At 37.5% G+C, this 13,893-nt stretch overlaps 1 protein-coding gene across 1 annotated transcript in view; it reads left to right on the top strand.

Annotated features, from left to right (window-relative positions):
* Positions 1 to 13,659, top strand: part of LOC110285416 (cytochrome P450 2C18-like) — a 31,324-nt gene extending 17,665 nt beyond the window's left edge. The window contains exons 6-9 of the mRNA XM_021151559.3: positions 1,841 to 1,982; positions 7,201 to 7,388; positions 10,257 to 10,398; positions 12,926 to 13,659. Of these exons, the coding sequence (XP_021007218.1) occupies positions 1,841 to 1,982; positions 7,201 to 7,388; positions 10,257 to 10,398; positions 12,926 to 13,107 (654 nt within the window). The 3' untranslated portion in view covers positions 13,108 to 13,659. The remainder of the gene's footprint in view (positions 1 to 1,840; positions 1,983 to 7,200; positions 7,389 to 10,256; positions 10,399 to 12,925) is intronic.
* The last annotated feature ends 234 nt before the right edge of the window (positions 13,660 to 13,893 follow it).

The following is a 13,893-nucleotide window of genomic DNA, read 5'->3' as shown; positions in this document are numbered from 1 at the left end:
GTTACAGGTAGAATTATTTGTGTGTGGCTATCTTCTTTTGGGTTTGTTGTAAGATTAATTTCTTGATTTTTCTTGGGTGCAGTTTCCCTCCTTATCTTGGAGTTTTACATCTTTTAGCCTTTCTAGGGCTAGATTTGTGGAAAGATGTTGTGTAAATTTGGTTTTGTCATGGAATATCTTTGTTTCTTTTTTAAATGTTAATTGAGAGTTTTGCTGGGTATAGTAGCTTGGGCTGACATTTGTGTTCTCTTAGGGTCTGTATGCCCAGGATCTTCTGGCATTCATAGTCTCTATTGAGAAGTATGGTGTTATTCTGATAGGTCTGCCTTTGTATGTTACTTGACCTTTTCCCCTTACTGTTTTTAACATTCTTTCTTTGTTTTGTGCATTTGGCATTTTGATTATTATGTGATAGGAGGAAAAAAAAGCCTACAAAAACTCCTATTTGGAGTTTTGTAGGCTTTTTGTATGTTCATGGGCATTTATTTCTTCAGGTTAAGGAAGTTTTCTTTTATAATTTTGTTGAAGATGTTTACTGGCCCTTTAAGCTGGGAATCTTTGCTCTCTTCTCAACCTATTATTCTTAGGTTTGGTCTTCTCATTGTGTCCTGGATTTCCTGGACATTTTGTGTTAGGATCTTTTTGCATATTACATTTTCTTTGATTGTTGTGTCATTGTTTTCTACGGTAGCTTCTGCACCTGAGATTCTCTCTTACATCTCTTGAATTATGTTGGTGATGCTTACATCTATGACTCCTGTTCTCTTTCCTAAGTTTTCTAACTCCAGGATTGTCTCCCATGTGATTTCTTTATTGTTTTAATTCCATATTTTCCATCCTGGATGGTTTTGTTCAATTCCTTCACCGGTTTGGATATGTTTTCCTGTAATTCTTTAATGGATTTTTGTGTTTCCTCTTTAAGGGCTTCTCCCTGTTTACCTGTGTTTTTCTCTAATGTCTAGGGGAGTTATTTATGTCCTTCTTAAAGTCCTCTATCATCACCATTATGAGATGTGATTTTAAATCCAAATATTGGTTTTCTGGTGTGTTGGGGTATCTAGAACTTGCTGTGGTGGGAGTACTGGATTCTGATAATTCCAAGTAGCCTTGATTTCTGCTGTTTAGGTTCTTGCACTTGCGTCTCACCATCTGGTTATTTCTGGTGTTGGTCTTGCTGTCTTTGACTGGAGCTTGTTCCTCTTGTGGGCCTGTGAGCCTATGTCAGGACTCCTGGGATTCCAGCTCTCTTCTGGTGGTAATGAGGTGCAGAGAGCAGTGATCTTAGGTGTGTCAAAACTCTTGGGAGACCAGTTCACTCTAGGTGGGATTTTGTATGGATAGCTGTGTCACATGGTTAGCTCCAGTTTGCTTTTGGATACTGTAAGGATTATGTCCCTGGCTGTTTCATGGTTCCTGTGCCCTGTGCACTTTTGGCAGGTCCCTCTATGGTCAGATATTGTTGCAAAAGTTGTGATCTCACCTTTGTGATTATTAGTGACTGCACTAATTTATGTTTTGAGTAAAACATGTTTTTTTACAAAAGGGACAGGGGGCACCATTTTTTTCTTTTTTTTTTGGAGGGGATGTTGGAACTATAGTAGGCTGCATGTCTCACCTAGCTGAAGAGTCTCATGAAAGACTTTTCCATATAAGAAACTGTGTGTAAGATTGCAAAATAGGGTAGGGAGTCTACATATCTCCTGAACACAGGCCAGTTTCTTCTCCTGCTATACTCTCTAAGGTTTGTCAGGTCGAATTTATCACATGTAGATAATTTTATTCATGCTAATAAGTACATTGACAAATGAGTTGTTTGATAACATAGTCAAACCATTCCTAGGAAAAGCACAACCCAAAGACGGAGTTTACTTGTGACAACTTGGTCTTCACAGCGTCTGATCTGTTTGCTGCTGGGACAGAGACAACAAGCACAACCCTGAGGTACTCTCTACTGCTCCTGCTCAAGTATCCAGAAGTCACAGGTAAGTACACAGTTTGGAAACAAATGAGTTTCAGAAAGAAATTAGAAGACATCCCTAGAGTCCTTCATTTTGTTTGTCTAAGGGAAACCTCAGAATTTAACCTTTTGTGGCACTACTATCTGCTATATTTATCAGTAGGACCCAAGTAAGGTATCTTGGTCCATTTCAGAAGAGGATGCTTCATAGAAGTGAAGAAACAAGGAAGGAGTAAAAAAGACCAATAAAGTCCTGTTCTATTGCATGAAATTCATAGCAAGTGATTTGTTAACACAAATTGTTTTAAAAATACAAGTTAGTTTAAATTTGAAAAAGCCATACTGAATAGCAGATATATTCTTGATGATACGTTTCCTTATTTTTAAAATTTGCTTGTGATATAGAAACTTGTTTTTTACAGAAAAAATATCAACCTTAGAATTTAAAGAGAAGACATTTCAATTTAGGTAGAATTTCTGAAAAAAAAAAAAAAAACCAAACATTCCACATCTGTTATTTTAGAAATCTGCTTCACTAAAATACTGTTTAACATAGATCAAATTATTGAGGAACTATACATTTTTTAAATTAAAAATTTTCTATGTATATGAATGTGTTGCCTACATTTTTCTTCACGTCCCTTGTGCAAACCTAGTGTCCACAGAGGTTAGAACATAGAATGATATATCTAGAACTCTAGTTGATCCATGGTTATGAGAAGTGTATAAATAATAGGAATTGAATCCAGGTCTTCTGTAGGAGCAACAAATGCTCTTAATCTCTAAGCCAACTTTAAAAAAATTTTTTTATTAAGTAACTAATTAACTAACATCCCAAACACTGCTCCCCTTCGCAGTCCTTCCCTTACAGAGTCCCTCCCACCTTCCATTCTCCTCTGAGAGGGTGGGGCCCCCTGGGTTTTCCACAACCCTGGCACATCAAGTCTCTTCCAGATTAGATGCATTCTCCCACTCAGGTAGTCCTTTAATTTTGTCTTTTAATAACATCTTTATAATTTTTCTTAATGGGAACCAAACATGAGCAATCAGATGCCTTAATGAGAAAAGGTTTATATTTTCTTGCTGAAAATCAATATTCCTTGGTCCCAGGTATATGGTGGAAGGAGAGAACAGAATCCTTGATGTTCTATATCATCCTCACATATACCCTATGGCACATGCAAAGCTGCACAACCACACGTCCACATTCATGTTCTCATGTGCTTGAACACAAGGACACACACACACACACACACACACACACACACACACACACACACAGAGAATAAAAAATGTAAGAGAGTACCCTTAGCTATGCCACACATGTGAAAAGGACATTGTAATTGTGCCAGAAATCCACTCAAGTGATGACCATAATTTCTTTTTCCTTTCGTTTTTATTAATTGATATTTTATTCATTACATTTCAAATGTTGGAAAATTTTTTCCAGCCTATTATTCTGAGGTAATGTGTGTCTTTGTTACTGAGATTTGTTTTCCTGTATGCATCAAAATTCTGGGTCCTGTTTATGTATCCATTATGTTAGTGTATGAGTTTTTATTGGGGAATTGAGTCCATTGATGTTGAGATGGTTGCTTCTTGTTATTTGTGTTGTTACAGGAGGAATTTCATTTGTCTGGTTCTCTTGGGTTTGTTGTGAGAAGTTTAATTTCTTGTTTTTCTTTTTGGGTATAGTGTCCCTTCTTGTATTGGGATTTTCTTTATATTATCCTCTGTAGGGCTGGTTTAGTGGAAAGATACTGTTTAAATTTTGTTTTCTCATGGAATATCTTGGTTTCCATCTATGAGAGTTTTGCTGGGTATAGTAGCCTGGGCTGACATTTTTGTTATCTTAGGGTCTATATGATATTTGTCCAAGAGTCTTTTACAGTCTCTGTTAAGAAGTCTGGTGTAATTCTGATAGGTCTGTCTTTATACCCTTTTTACCCTTACCTCTTTTTATAGTCTTTCTCTGTCCTGTATATTTGGTGTTTTGATTATTATATGACAGGGGAAATTTTCTTTACTGGTCCAATCTATTTGGTATTCTGTAGGCTTCTTGTATGCTTATGGGTATCCCTTTTTTAGGTTAGGGAAGTTTTCTTCTATGATTTTCTTGAAGATATTTAGTTGGGAATCTTTTAGTTGAGAATCTTTGCTCTCTTTTTTACTTACTAATCTTTGGTTTTATCTTTTCATTATGTCCTGAATTTCTTGGATGTTTTGGACTAGGAACGTTATACACTTTGCATTTTCTTGGACTGTTGTGGTATCTTCTACACCTGAGATTCCCTCTTCTATCTCTTATATTCTGTTATTGATGCTTGTATCTGTGATTCCTGACCTCTTTGCTAGGTTTTCTGTCTCCAGGGTTGTCTGCCTTTGTGATTTGTTTATTGTTGCTATTTCCATTTTTAGATCCTGTACAGTTTTCTTCAATTCCTTCACCTCTTTGATCGTGTTTTCATGTATTTAAGGGACTTATGTGTTCCTCATTAAGGGCTTCTACCTATTTACCTGTGTTTTCCTGTATTTCTTTAAGGGAGCTATTTATATTCTCCTTAAAGTCCTCTATCATCTTCATGAGATGAGGTTTTGGATAAGAATCTTGCTTTTCAGGTGTATTAGGGTATCCAGGGCTTGCTGTGGTGGGAGAACTGGGTTCTGATATTGCCAAGTAGCATTGGAATCTGTTGCTTATATTCTTATGCTTGCCTCTTGCCATCTGGTTATCTCTGGTGTTAACTGGCCTTGCTGTCTCTGACTGGAGCCTATCCTTCCTGGGTACCTGGTTATTTTGAGCATCCTTGGCTCAGGCTTTCTTTAGGTATGATTGGCGCTCTGGAGAACCTGATCTGTGAGTGTGTCTGTGTCAGACTCCTGGGGTTCAAGCTGTCTGTGGATGTGGATGGAGTAGGGTAGGGGGCTAGAGCACTAGATCTGCTCCTAGTAGCAGATGTCTCCAGCAGAGCAGGAGGTCCTGCATTCTCTGGTCCCTGGGGGAGAGTCCCAGTTATGCCAGCTATTGGGTCAGGAGTGGTGGAATCACCTGTGAGCCTGAGGGTATCATAACTCCTGTGCATCAAGCTTTCTCTGGGTGTGGGTGGGGTGGAGGGCAGTTGGAGCACATTATCTGCTCCTGGGTGCAGATGTAAGCATTAAGGACATTGTGTCTCTGGCAAGGTGGCAGGTTCCTAGGAAGGGTCCCAGTTAGACTAGGTATTGTTCCAGGGGTAGGGGACACACCTGTAAGCCAGGGTGTGTCAGAATTCCTGGGAGTCAATCTGTTTCTGGATGTTTGTGTGTGGGGAGCTGGAGCACAGGATCTACTTCCAGGCACAGTTGGATATCTGAATGAAGATTTTTCTCCAGCAGGGTGGGAGGTTCTTGATGATGCTAATTTCAAAGTCCAATTAGTCCTTTTAAGTTTAGAGGATTTGATATTGCCTAATAAAATTGACCAGTGGACATGCAGTACTCACTAGACCTCAAACAATTAGAAGGGGAATAAAGATGGACAATTAATGAAGAAGGGAGGATGACACAGGAGGAAGATTCAATAAGGAGGAAGAGTAATTTGTGCTTTCAAATCTTCTAGCTCTCTTCTTTGAGTTTCTTCAATTTATATCTTTCATAGAGTAACTGTGATGTACACATCTCCATGTGTTACTTTCTTATTTGATAATGCTCATATAATATCCATCATAATGAATAAAATGAAATAATTGACCCAAGATGTCAGGTATTGTAGTTTCAGATTACCAGTGTGGAAGAGAAACCATTAGGGAATAAGCCAACCATGTCATAAATAGTGAATCATCAGTCAGATTGTACCAGAATTCTGAAAGTTTGTTCTATTTACTCCTAGAAAAGAAAGGTGTTGTCAGCCCTCCATGTTTGCTATGGAGTTTAATGTTTTCCCCCTTTTCAAAAATATTGGAACATCTTACATTCAAATATCTGAAAACAAGTCATAAGAAGTAAGGGGATACAGGAATCCAGAGTACTCATGGGGGAGATTGAACCGTAAGGGAGGCTGCTGGGCATCACACTTAAAATCTCACTTTCCAGTTCAGAATGGACTGATGGATAAGAAAAATATGAGATGAGAATGAGGAAGTAAACAGAAATAAATGGTTGATAGTATGAAACTTCCCCATAATTGGACATTTTCAGCAGAACTTTGAAACATCTACCTGAGTATTTAAAAATAATTCCAATAAAATGAAAAAAATAACTTGTATAGGGAAATAGAGTTAAGTCTAAGATATCATCAATAATGAAAATAGTTATTGTTTTCTTACCAGGGCACAGATTGTGCTCCCATCCCTCCTCTCTTCCCAGTCCCATCTCTGAAGATGTCTCCCCCATCCCCCTTCCCTTCTCAGAAAAGAGGAGTCCCCTTGGGTACCACCCAATCCTGGTCCATCTAGTCCTAGAAAGACTAGATACATCCTCTTTCACTGAGGCCCAACCAGGAAGTCCATGTAGGGGGAAGGGAATCTAATGACAGGAAACAGAGACCAAAACACCCCCTACTCCACTTGTTAAGGGCCCCATATGAAGGCTAACTTGTAAATTTCTACAAATATATGGGAGGGGGCCTAAGTCAACTCCTGCATACTTTCTGGCTGGTAGTAGGGCACATATTTTATGTAGTAATAAAAATTCAACCAATAAATACAACAAGGTTGCCCTATTGGACTCAGGAAAATTAGCTTATATTTAATACATCTACAAAATATGAAACCCCTATTCCCACAAGAAGAAGAATTAAATTTCCCCAATGATAGATCAGAATGAAGTAGTCATTATATGCAAACATAAATTTCAGGAGAAATTGTTAGAATTTGACAACATTTGGAAAGTTAGACAGTATTACATACCTTTGGAAACTACACACAAACATTCACACAATACCACTGAAACTTATTTTTATGTGTATTGCATTGTTTTGGTATAAATATAATATTTGTTTAATAGTTTTCTTCTGTAAGAGCTGTTTTCCTTTACTCAATATTCTTTTGTTTATTATTTGAAATCAATACCCACATTGATTTTTAAGTATGCTAATCTATATATAAGGGCTCTCTATTGTGACACCTAATATATAAGATATAAATACTAATATCAGATGATTTCAGAATACTGCCAGGCATCTTCATCTTGCTACAAGTAACCACGAGTTGGGGCCAGTGTGCCAATTCATTCCATTTCTGTCATTTTCCACTGTGTTAAATCAGCCAAAGTCCAGGAAGAGATTGACTGTGTGATTGGTAGACACAGGAGCCCCTGCATGCAGGACAGGCATAGCATGCCCTACACTGATGCTGTGTTGCATGAGATCCAGAGATACATTGACCTCCTTCCCACCAGCCTTCCCCATGCAGTGACCCGTGATGTGAAATTCAGAGAGTATCTCATTCCCAAGGTAAGTTTCTTTCTTCTACATTGTGCCTTAATGCTCTTGATCTCAAATCAGAGTGAGTGAAATTAGATCATTTGCCCAAGATACTGAGTCTTGCAATTCCAGATTACCAATATTAAAGAGAAAGTTATGAAAAACCTTCAGGGAAATTAGGAGATTAAGTTAACCAAACTCCAGATAATATATTCAAAATCAGACTGTATTAGAATTATTTTATTTTAGAACTAGAGGTCTTATTGAAAATTATATAAAGTTATTCATAATTTCCCGGGAATACTAAACATGTCTTTTTTATTAGATATTTTCTTCATTTACATTTCAAATGCTATCCCCTTTCCTAATTTCCTCTCCGAAAGTCCCCTATACCCTCCCCCCTGCCCTGCTCTCCAAACCACCCACTCCTGCTTCCTGGCCATGGCATTTCTCTGTACTGGGGCATACATATAATCTTCACAATACCAAGGGCCTCTCCTCCCATTGATGGCTGACTAGGCCCTCCTCTGCTACATATGCAATTAGAGACACAAACTCTGGGGGGTACTGGTTAGTTCATATTGTTGTTCCTCCTATAGGGTTCCAGATCCCTTTAGCTCCTTGGGTACTTTCTCTAGCTCCTTCATTGGGGGCCCTATATTCCATACAATAGATGATTGTTAGCATCCACTTCTTTTTTTTTTGAAAATTTTTTATTAGATATTTATTTCATTTACATTTCCAATGCTATCCCAAAAGTCCCCCACACCCTCACACATCCACTCCTCCACCTACCCAATCCCACTTCTTGGCCCTGGCATTCCCCTGTACTGAGGCATATAAAGTTTGCACGACCAATGGGCCTCTCTTTCCACTGATGACCGACTAGGTCATCTTCTGTTACATATGCAGCTAGAGACACGAGCTCAGGGGGTACTGGTTAGTTCATATTGTTGTTCCACCTATAGGGTTGCAGATTCCCCCAGCTCCTTGGGTACTTTCTCTAGCTCCTCCATTGGGGGCCCTGTGATCCATCCAATAGCTGACTGTGAGCATCCACTTCTGTGTTTGCTAGGCCCCGGCATAGTCTCACAAGAGACAGCTATATCAGGGTCCTTTCAGCAAAATCTTGCTGGTGTATGCAATGGTGTCAGCGTTTGGAGGCTGATTATAGGATGGATCTCCGGGTATGGCAGTCTCTAGATGGTCCATGCTTTCGTCTCGGCTCCAAACTTTGTCTCTGTAACTCCTTCCATGGGTGTTTTGTTCCCAATTTTATGAAGGGGCAAAGTGTCCACAGTTTGGTCTTAGTTCTTCTTGAGTTTCATGTGTTTCGCAAATTATATCTTATATCTTGGGTTTTCTAAGTTTCTGGGCTAATATCCACTTATCAGTGAGTACATATATATCATTTGAGTTCTTTTGTGATTGGGTTTCCTCACTCAGGATGATGCCCTCCAGGTCCATCCATTTGCCTAGGGACTTCATAAATTCATTCTTTTTAATAGCTGAGTAGTACTCCATTGTGTAAATGTAGAGCATCCACTTCTTAATCATGTCTTTATAAGAGTAATTTACTGGTCCTTTATTTCAAAATTTCAAATAACATATAGATACTCAGTGTATATTGTTTACCTTCTATTTTATATTCCTTCTTTTTACTTAATTTTTTTTCTTACCTTCTTAACAATTTACCAAAGCTTTGGTAGCAATTTTTGCCCCCAAATATAAGAAAAATATAAACACTTTAAATATGGAACCCAGGTAGACTTTATGCTATTTCCAATGAAAGCTTATAAATTTTTAGATCACATCTTGGTTTGTGGCACTGTAGGTCTTTCAGATTTTCTCTTGACTGTTTGCACTTTCAAATAAAATTAAAATTTCAGATTGTCAGTCTTTGAAAAGACCCTTTTAGGATTTTACCAGAATGCTAAGAAGTACATAGGTACATTTATCAGAATTCATAATTGACCTATTAAATATTCTAGTTCATATAATTATGTCCTTTGTTTCAGGGTTGGTTTGTGTGTCATTGTCCTCTAATAGTTTGCTCCCAGTTATAACTGTGGTATAAAAGTTGACAAAGGAGATCCTACAGAGCTCACATGTAATGTGGGCTGGAGTTTGTTAACTCTGCTGTTAGTGAATATGGCTACTTCTTGTCTTAATGTGCAATTCAGATCTCTCCATTATAGAAGTTCTGTCCTTTTCCTAATTAATAAAATCTATGGTATGGCTCATTGACATCTTATGAATATCTCATTTTTGTGAATCATTTGATCAGTTTCAGTTTCAGGGTTTATACTCAAGAAAAGTGATGACCCTGACTGAAATTCTTAGAAAATCCATTAATTTCAAAGTCTGTAATCTCTTTAGTTTTCCCCCAACTGTTCTAACTGTGAAAAGGCATTATGTATATTTTAAAATTAAGGCAAATAAACTGTATGGCAGGGAAAAGTCTCAATAATTTGGTTTTGGCCATGTTATTCTACAAGACATTGTTAATTTTGTCAGATATTATTCATGCAATATTAGTATGAGCAGATACTTCTGATTTTCCACATAAAACCTTACATTGGAAGCTACATTTCAAGTATGCATGATGCAATAATAACAGGGATGAAGTAGAGAAGTGGGTATAATGTGATGCATAACAGTGTTAAGCTTGTTGATAACAGGATATAAAATTACTTATTTGGAGGACACTGTATCAACATTTCTGTCACTGGACCAATGACACTCATCCCCATGTGTTACATGATCTGTCTGTCTAGATATGTCTCTGCTCTTGTTTGGACATGATTTCCTTATAAGCTTTGACTATGCCATACCCATTGTTTCTTTAACTTTTTAAACCTTTATATAACTTGACTTGTTTATACTTCTTGTTTCCAGGGTACCACTGTCATAGCATCACTTTCTTCTGTGCTATATGATGATAAAGAATTCCCCAACCCAGAGAGGTTTGACCCCAGTCACTTTCTGGATGAGCGTGGCAAGTTTAAGAAAAGTGACTACTTTTTTCCTTTCTCAACAGGTAATCAAAATCATTTCCTGGTCTTTTGAATCTTACAATATTTCCAACCCCTCATCCACAATGCTTCCTGAGCCTTAGCTTCAGGAGTTGTGTTAGAGATGTATCTGCTGGAACTGTGCACCCAATGTTCAACTGCTCTTTGCGTTTTCATCAGTTATGGATTTCTATAAGGGTTTCTCTTTGTTGCAAGGACAAGTTTCTTTGATGAGTGTTAGGCAGACACTTGTCTGCAAATATGGATAAATAGAACCATGACCTCACTATCTCAGAGAAGTTGAGTAGGTTTCCAATACCTGCTGAGGGGACTTTAAGCCCAGATAGGCAGCCACTGTTTACCAACAAGATGCATGTGTGCCTTTATAGAACCCTTATGGATATTTTGACATTCTTTGCATTATTGTGGATCATCAATATCACAGCAAGGTAGGTATATTGATTGCCAACTTCCTTTATGAAATTGTGTCTCCTAGAAGTGACAGGGAAACTTGACCCATGATATACTGTTGCCTAAGAAAGACCTGAGCATGTACAGCACCAGTAGGTAACATGAAACAGGGAAGTCTCATGGGGCTCCATTCCTAAACAAAGAATTACAGGCAACTAAAGAATGCTAAGAGTGGGAAAAAAAAACTTTCTCCCCATTGATGAACACTGTAGTTTTTACAATACTAAGTGATTAGCTTTTAAATCATATGCATACAAGTAACATCAGTGGACTCAGCATGATGTATTTTTATATCTATATATACATGTTACATATACATTTAATTATATGTATATATACATATATATATACACACACAACACACACACACAATTTGTATGCAATAATAACATAAAGTAAGAGATCACAAATTTGAGAGGGAGCAAGCAGTGTATGTATAAATTTACAGAAAGTAAAGGGAAGGGATAAATTATGTAATTATATTTGAATTTCAAAAAACATTTTTTCAGGTAACAGAGTAATTTGTTTGTATCCTTTGAAACTTTCCAACTTACATGTATTTTCCTTTGGGATAGTAGATTAGCTTTGATGTGATCATCACTCCCAATGCCCATGCACTTTGTCTGAGACAAAACGTATCTGCTGATCCACATTAGTGGGACTTTAGAATGTTGACTTATCCTTTCCAAACTCACCAACCTAAACCATAGAGTGTGTCTATATATATCATTAAGCTACTATAGAAGTTTTCCTAGATAGTAGGACATGTTGCTGTCTGTAAGGAAGGTAGGCAGTGTCATGATAGCCCACTCCTCCTTGGTACCAGTCTTCTGTACAAGTTACTTTTCTTGTTTTTGTGTACAAATGCTGGTTAAGAAGCACCTTAAGGGTTTATTTCTGCTTAAGGTTTGAGGGAAGATAGTGCATAATGGAGGAAGAAACATGACACAGAAGCCCCAGTTTGGGCAGGGAAATGATAGTTCCCTAGTAACAGCACACTACCTGCTGCTGGAACTACAGAAGGGAAGAAGTCAGCTCATGTTACTTGGTGGGAGGCTTGGGGAACAGGCAATATGTAGCTATGGGGTGTCTGGAAAGATTCACCTCACATCTAGGCTGAATATGAAACAGATTGGAGTCCAGAAGATAGAGAGACTATAAACCTTCAATAAACATCTTCAGTGACTGAGTTTCTATCTTTAGATCCACCTACTAAAGTTTCCACAACATTATAAAACAGCATTGCCAATTGTGGAATATATATTTAGTTAAATATATGTGGCAATGGAGGACATATTGTATTCAGTACACAGCATAGATACTTTGGTAAGCAATTGCTTCTGGTGACTACTGACTGTCAATTTATAGCTGTGGACTTGTATCCATGGTGACTCAGTTTGCAAAGATGTCAGGTTCTCCAGTCCCCAGAGTAGTTTAATTTTTACAATTGAGGAATATTCTCAATATAGCTTCTGGCTATAGTACTCAGTATTTGCTAGGAGATACATGAAGGTTTTCTTTAAAGCTCCATGGTTATGAGGTGTCATGGCTGCTTCTTTAAAGGTTTTTTTTTTTTTTTTTTGGTTTGGTTAGAGACTTCTGTCCATGTTGCCCCACTTTATCTTCTCCCTTTCCCCCCTCTGTTGGTAGTCTTTCACATTATCCTGATATTTCTTCCAAAGCAGTAGTATTTTGCCTCTTATGCTGTATTCTTCATATTCTCTGGAGTACACCATCTTTCCTTTTGTGCTTCATTAAATACCAGGGTTTACCACAGGTACCCACTTCCACGAGAAGTTAAATAAGTGTTCCTTTGTTTTCATTGGGTGAATTTGAAGTCCTGTGTTCAGTGCTGCTATTTCACCTTCTAAAGCTTTTTATACACCTACTTTAATACTGTATTTCCTAGTATTAGTTGTGGAGGAGGTATGTCAATAATTTTTATATTTATCCACCCAAATGACCATCCATCCATCCATATCAAAGAATAACATAGATTTTCTTTTATTACAGTTGCAAGCACAGTCCTTATCCCAGTAAGCACCATGAGCTAATTACATTCTGTTTTTTTTTTATTTGCAGGAAAACGGATTTGTGTGGGAGAGGGTCTGGCTCGAGCAGAATTATTTTTATTCCTTACCACCATTTTACAGAACTTTAACTTGAAATCTCCAGTTGATCTGAAAGACCTTGATACTACTCCAGTTGCCAATGGATTTGCTTCTGTGCCACCCAAGTTCCAGATATGCTTCATTCCCATCTAAATGGATTTCCCCTTAAAGCCTTTTTCTTGAGGGTATAGTTTACTACTTCTGTCAGTCATGTCTCTCTGACCCTATCACCAGAGTTCTGGGATTCCATATATATCCCTGCACAAACTGATCTATGTCCTTCTTTATTCATAAGACAAAATAGTAATAAACTAAAATAATGTCCCAAGATGTTTCTTCAACATAATACACACAAAGAAAGCATGACATCTCTGGCCATCTATCTCTTAAAGATACAGGAAATGCCTAGCTTCTATTTAAGGCAATTTTTAGGGTTACTGCAAAGCAAGTCTGCAATTCCCTATGCTGTGCAATGATTTATTGATTTTAGCCCTGTTCTTATCTGATGGTGAATTACTAACATATCATTATTTTAAAACTGAGAAATAAGACAGTTTTTAAAGCACTGTGTGCTTTAAATAAAAGTATTATAATTCTGGTCTGTTTGCAAAGTTTTTTTTTCTTTTTTGTATGGTCTCATGTAGTTCAGGCTAGACCTAAACTTACTATGCAGCTGAAGGTAACTTTAAATTTCAAATCACCTGCTCCAACACCTGAGTTCTGAGAAAAAATATACACATCTCAGAAACTAATCCATTGTTCTTCTTTGTTCATAAGTAATAAATTGAAATAATATTCTACAATGGTTTTGTTTCTTCATCATAATACATACAAAGAAAGGAAGAGTGGTAGGAAGCATTTTTAACCAAGTCTCACTAATAGTAAGTGCAGGGTTGGATCAGAATGAGAAAAATGATGCTGTAAATTAACATACAGAAA

The sequence above is a fragment of the Mus caroli genome, unplaced genomic scaffold, assembly GCF_978045245.1.
Source record: "Mus caroli unplaced genomic scaffold, Mus_caroli_1 scaffold_20, whole genome shotgun sequence".
NCBI classification, from domain to species: domain Eukaryota; kingdom Metazoa; phylum Chordata; class Mammalia; order Rodentia; family Muridae; genus Mus; species Mus caroli.
This window is presented reverse-complemented; position numbering and strand designations above follow the sequence as displayed.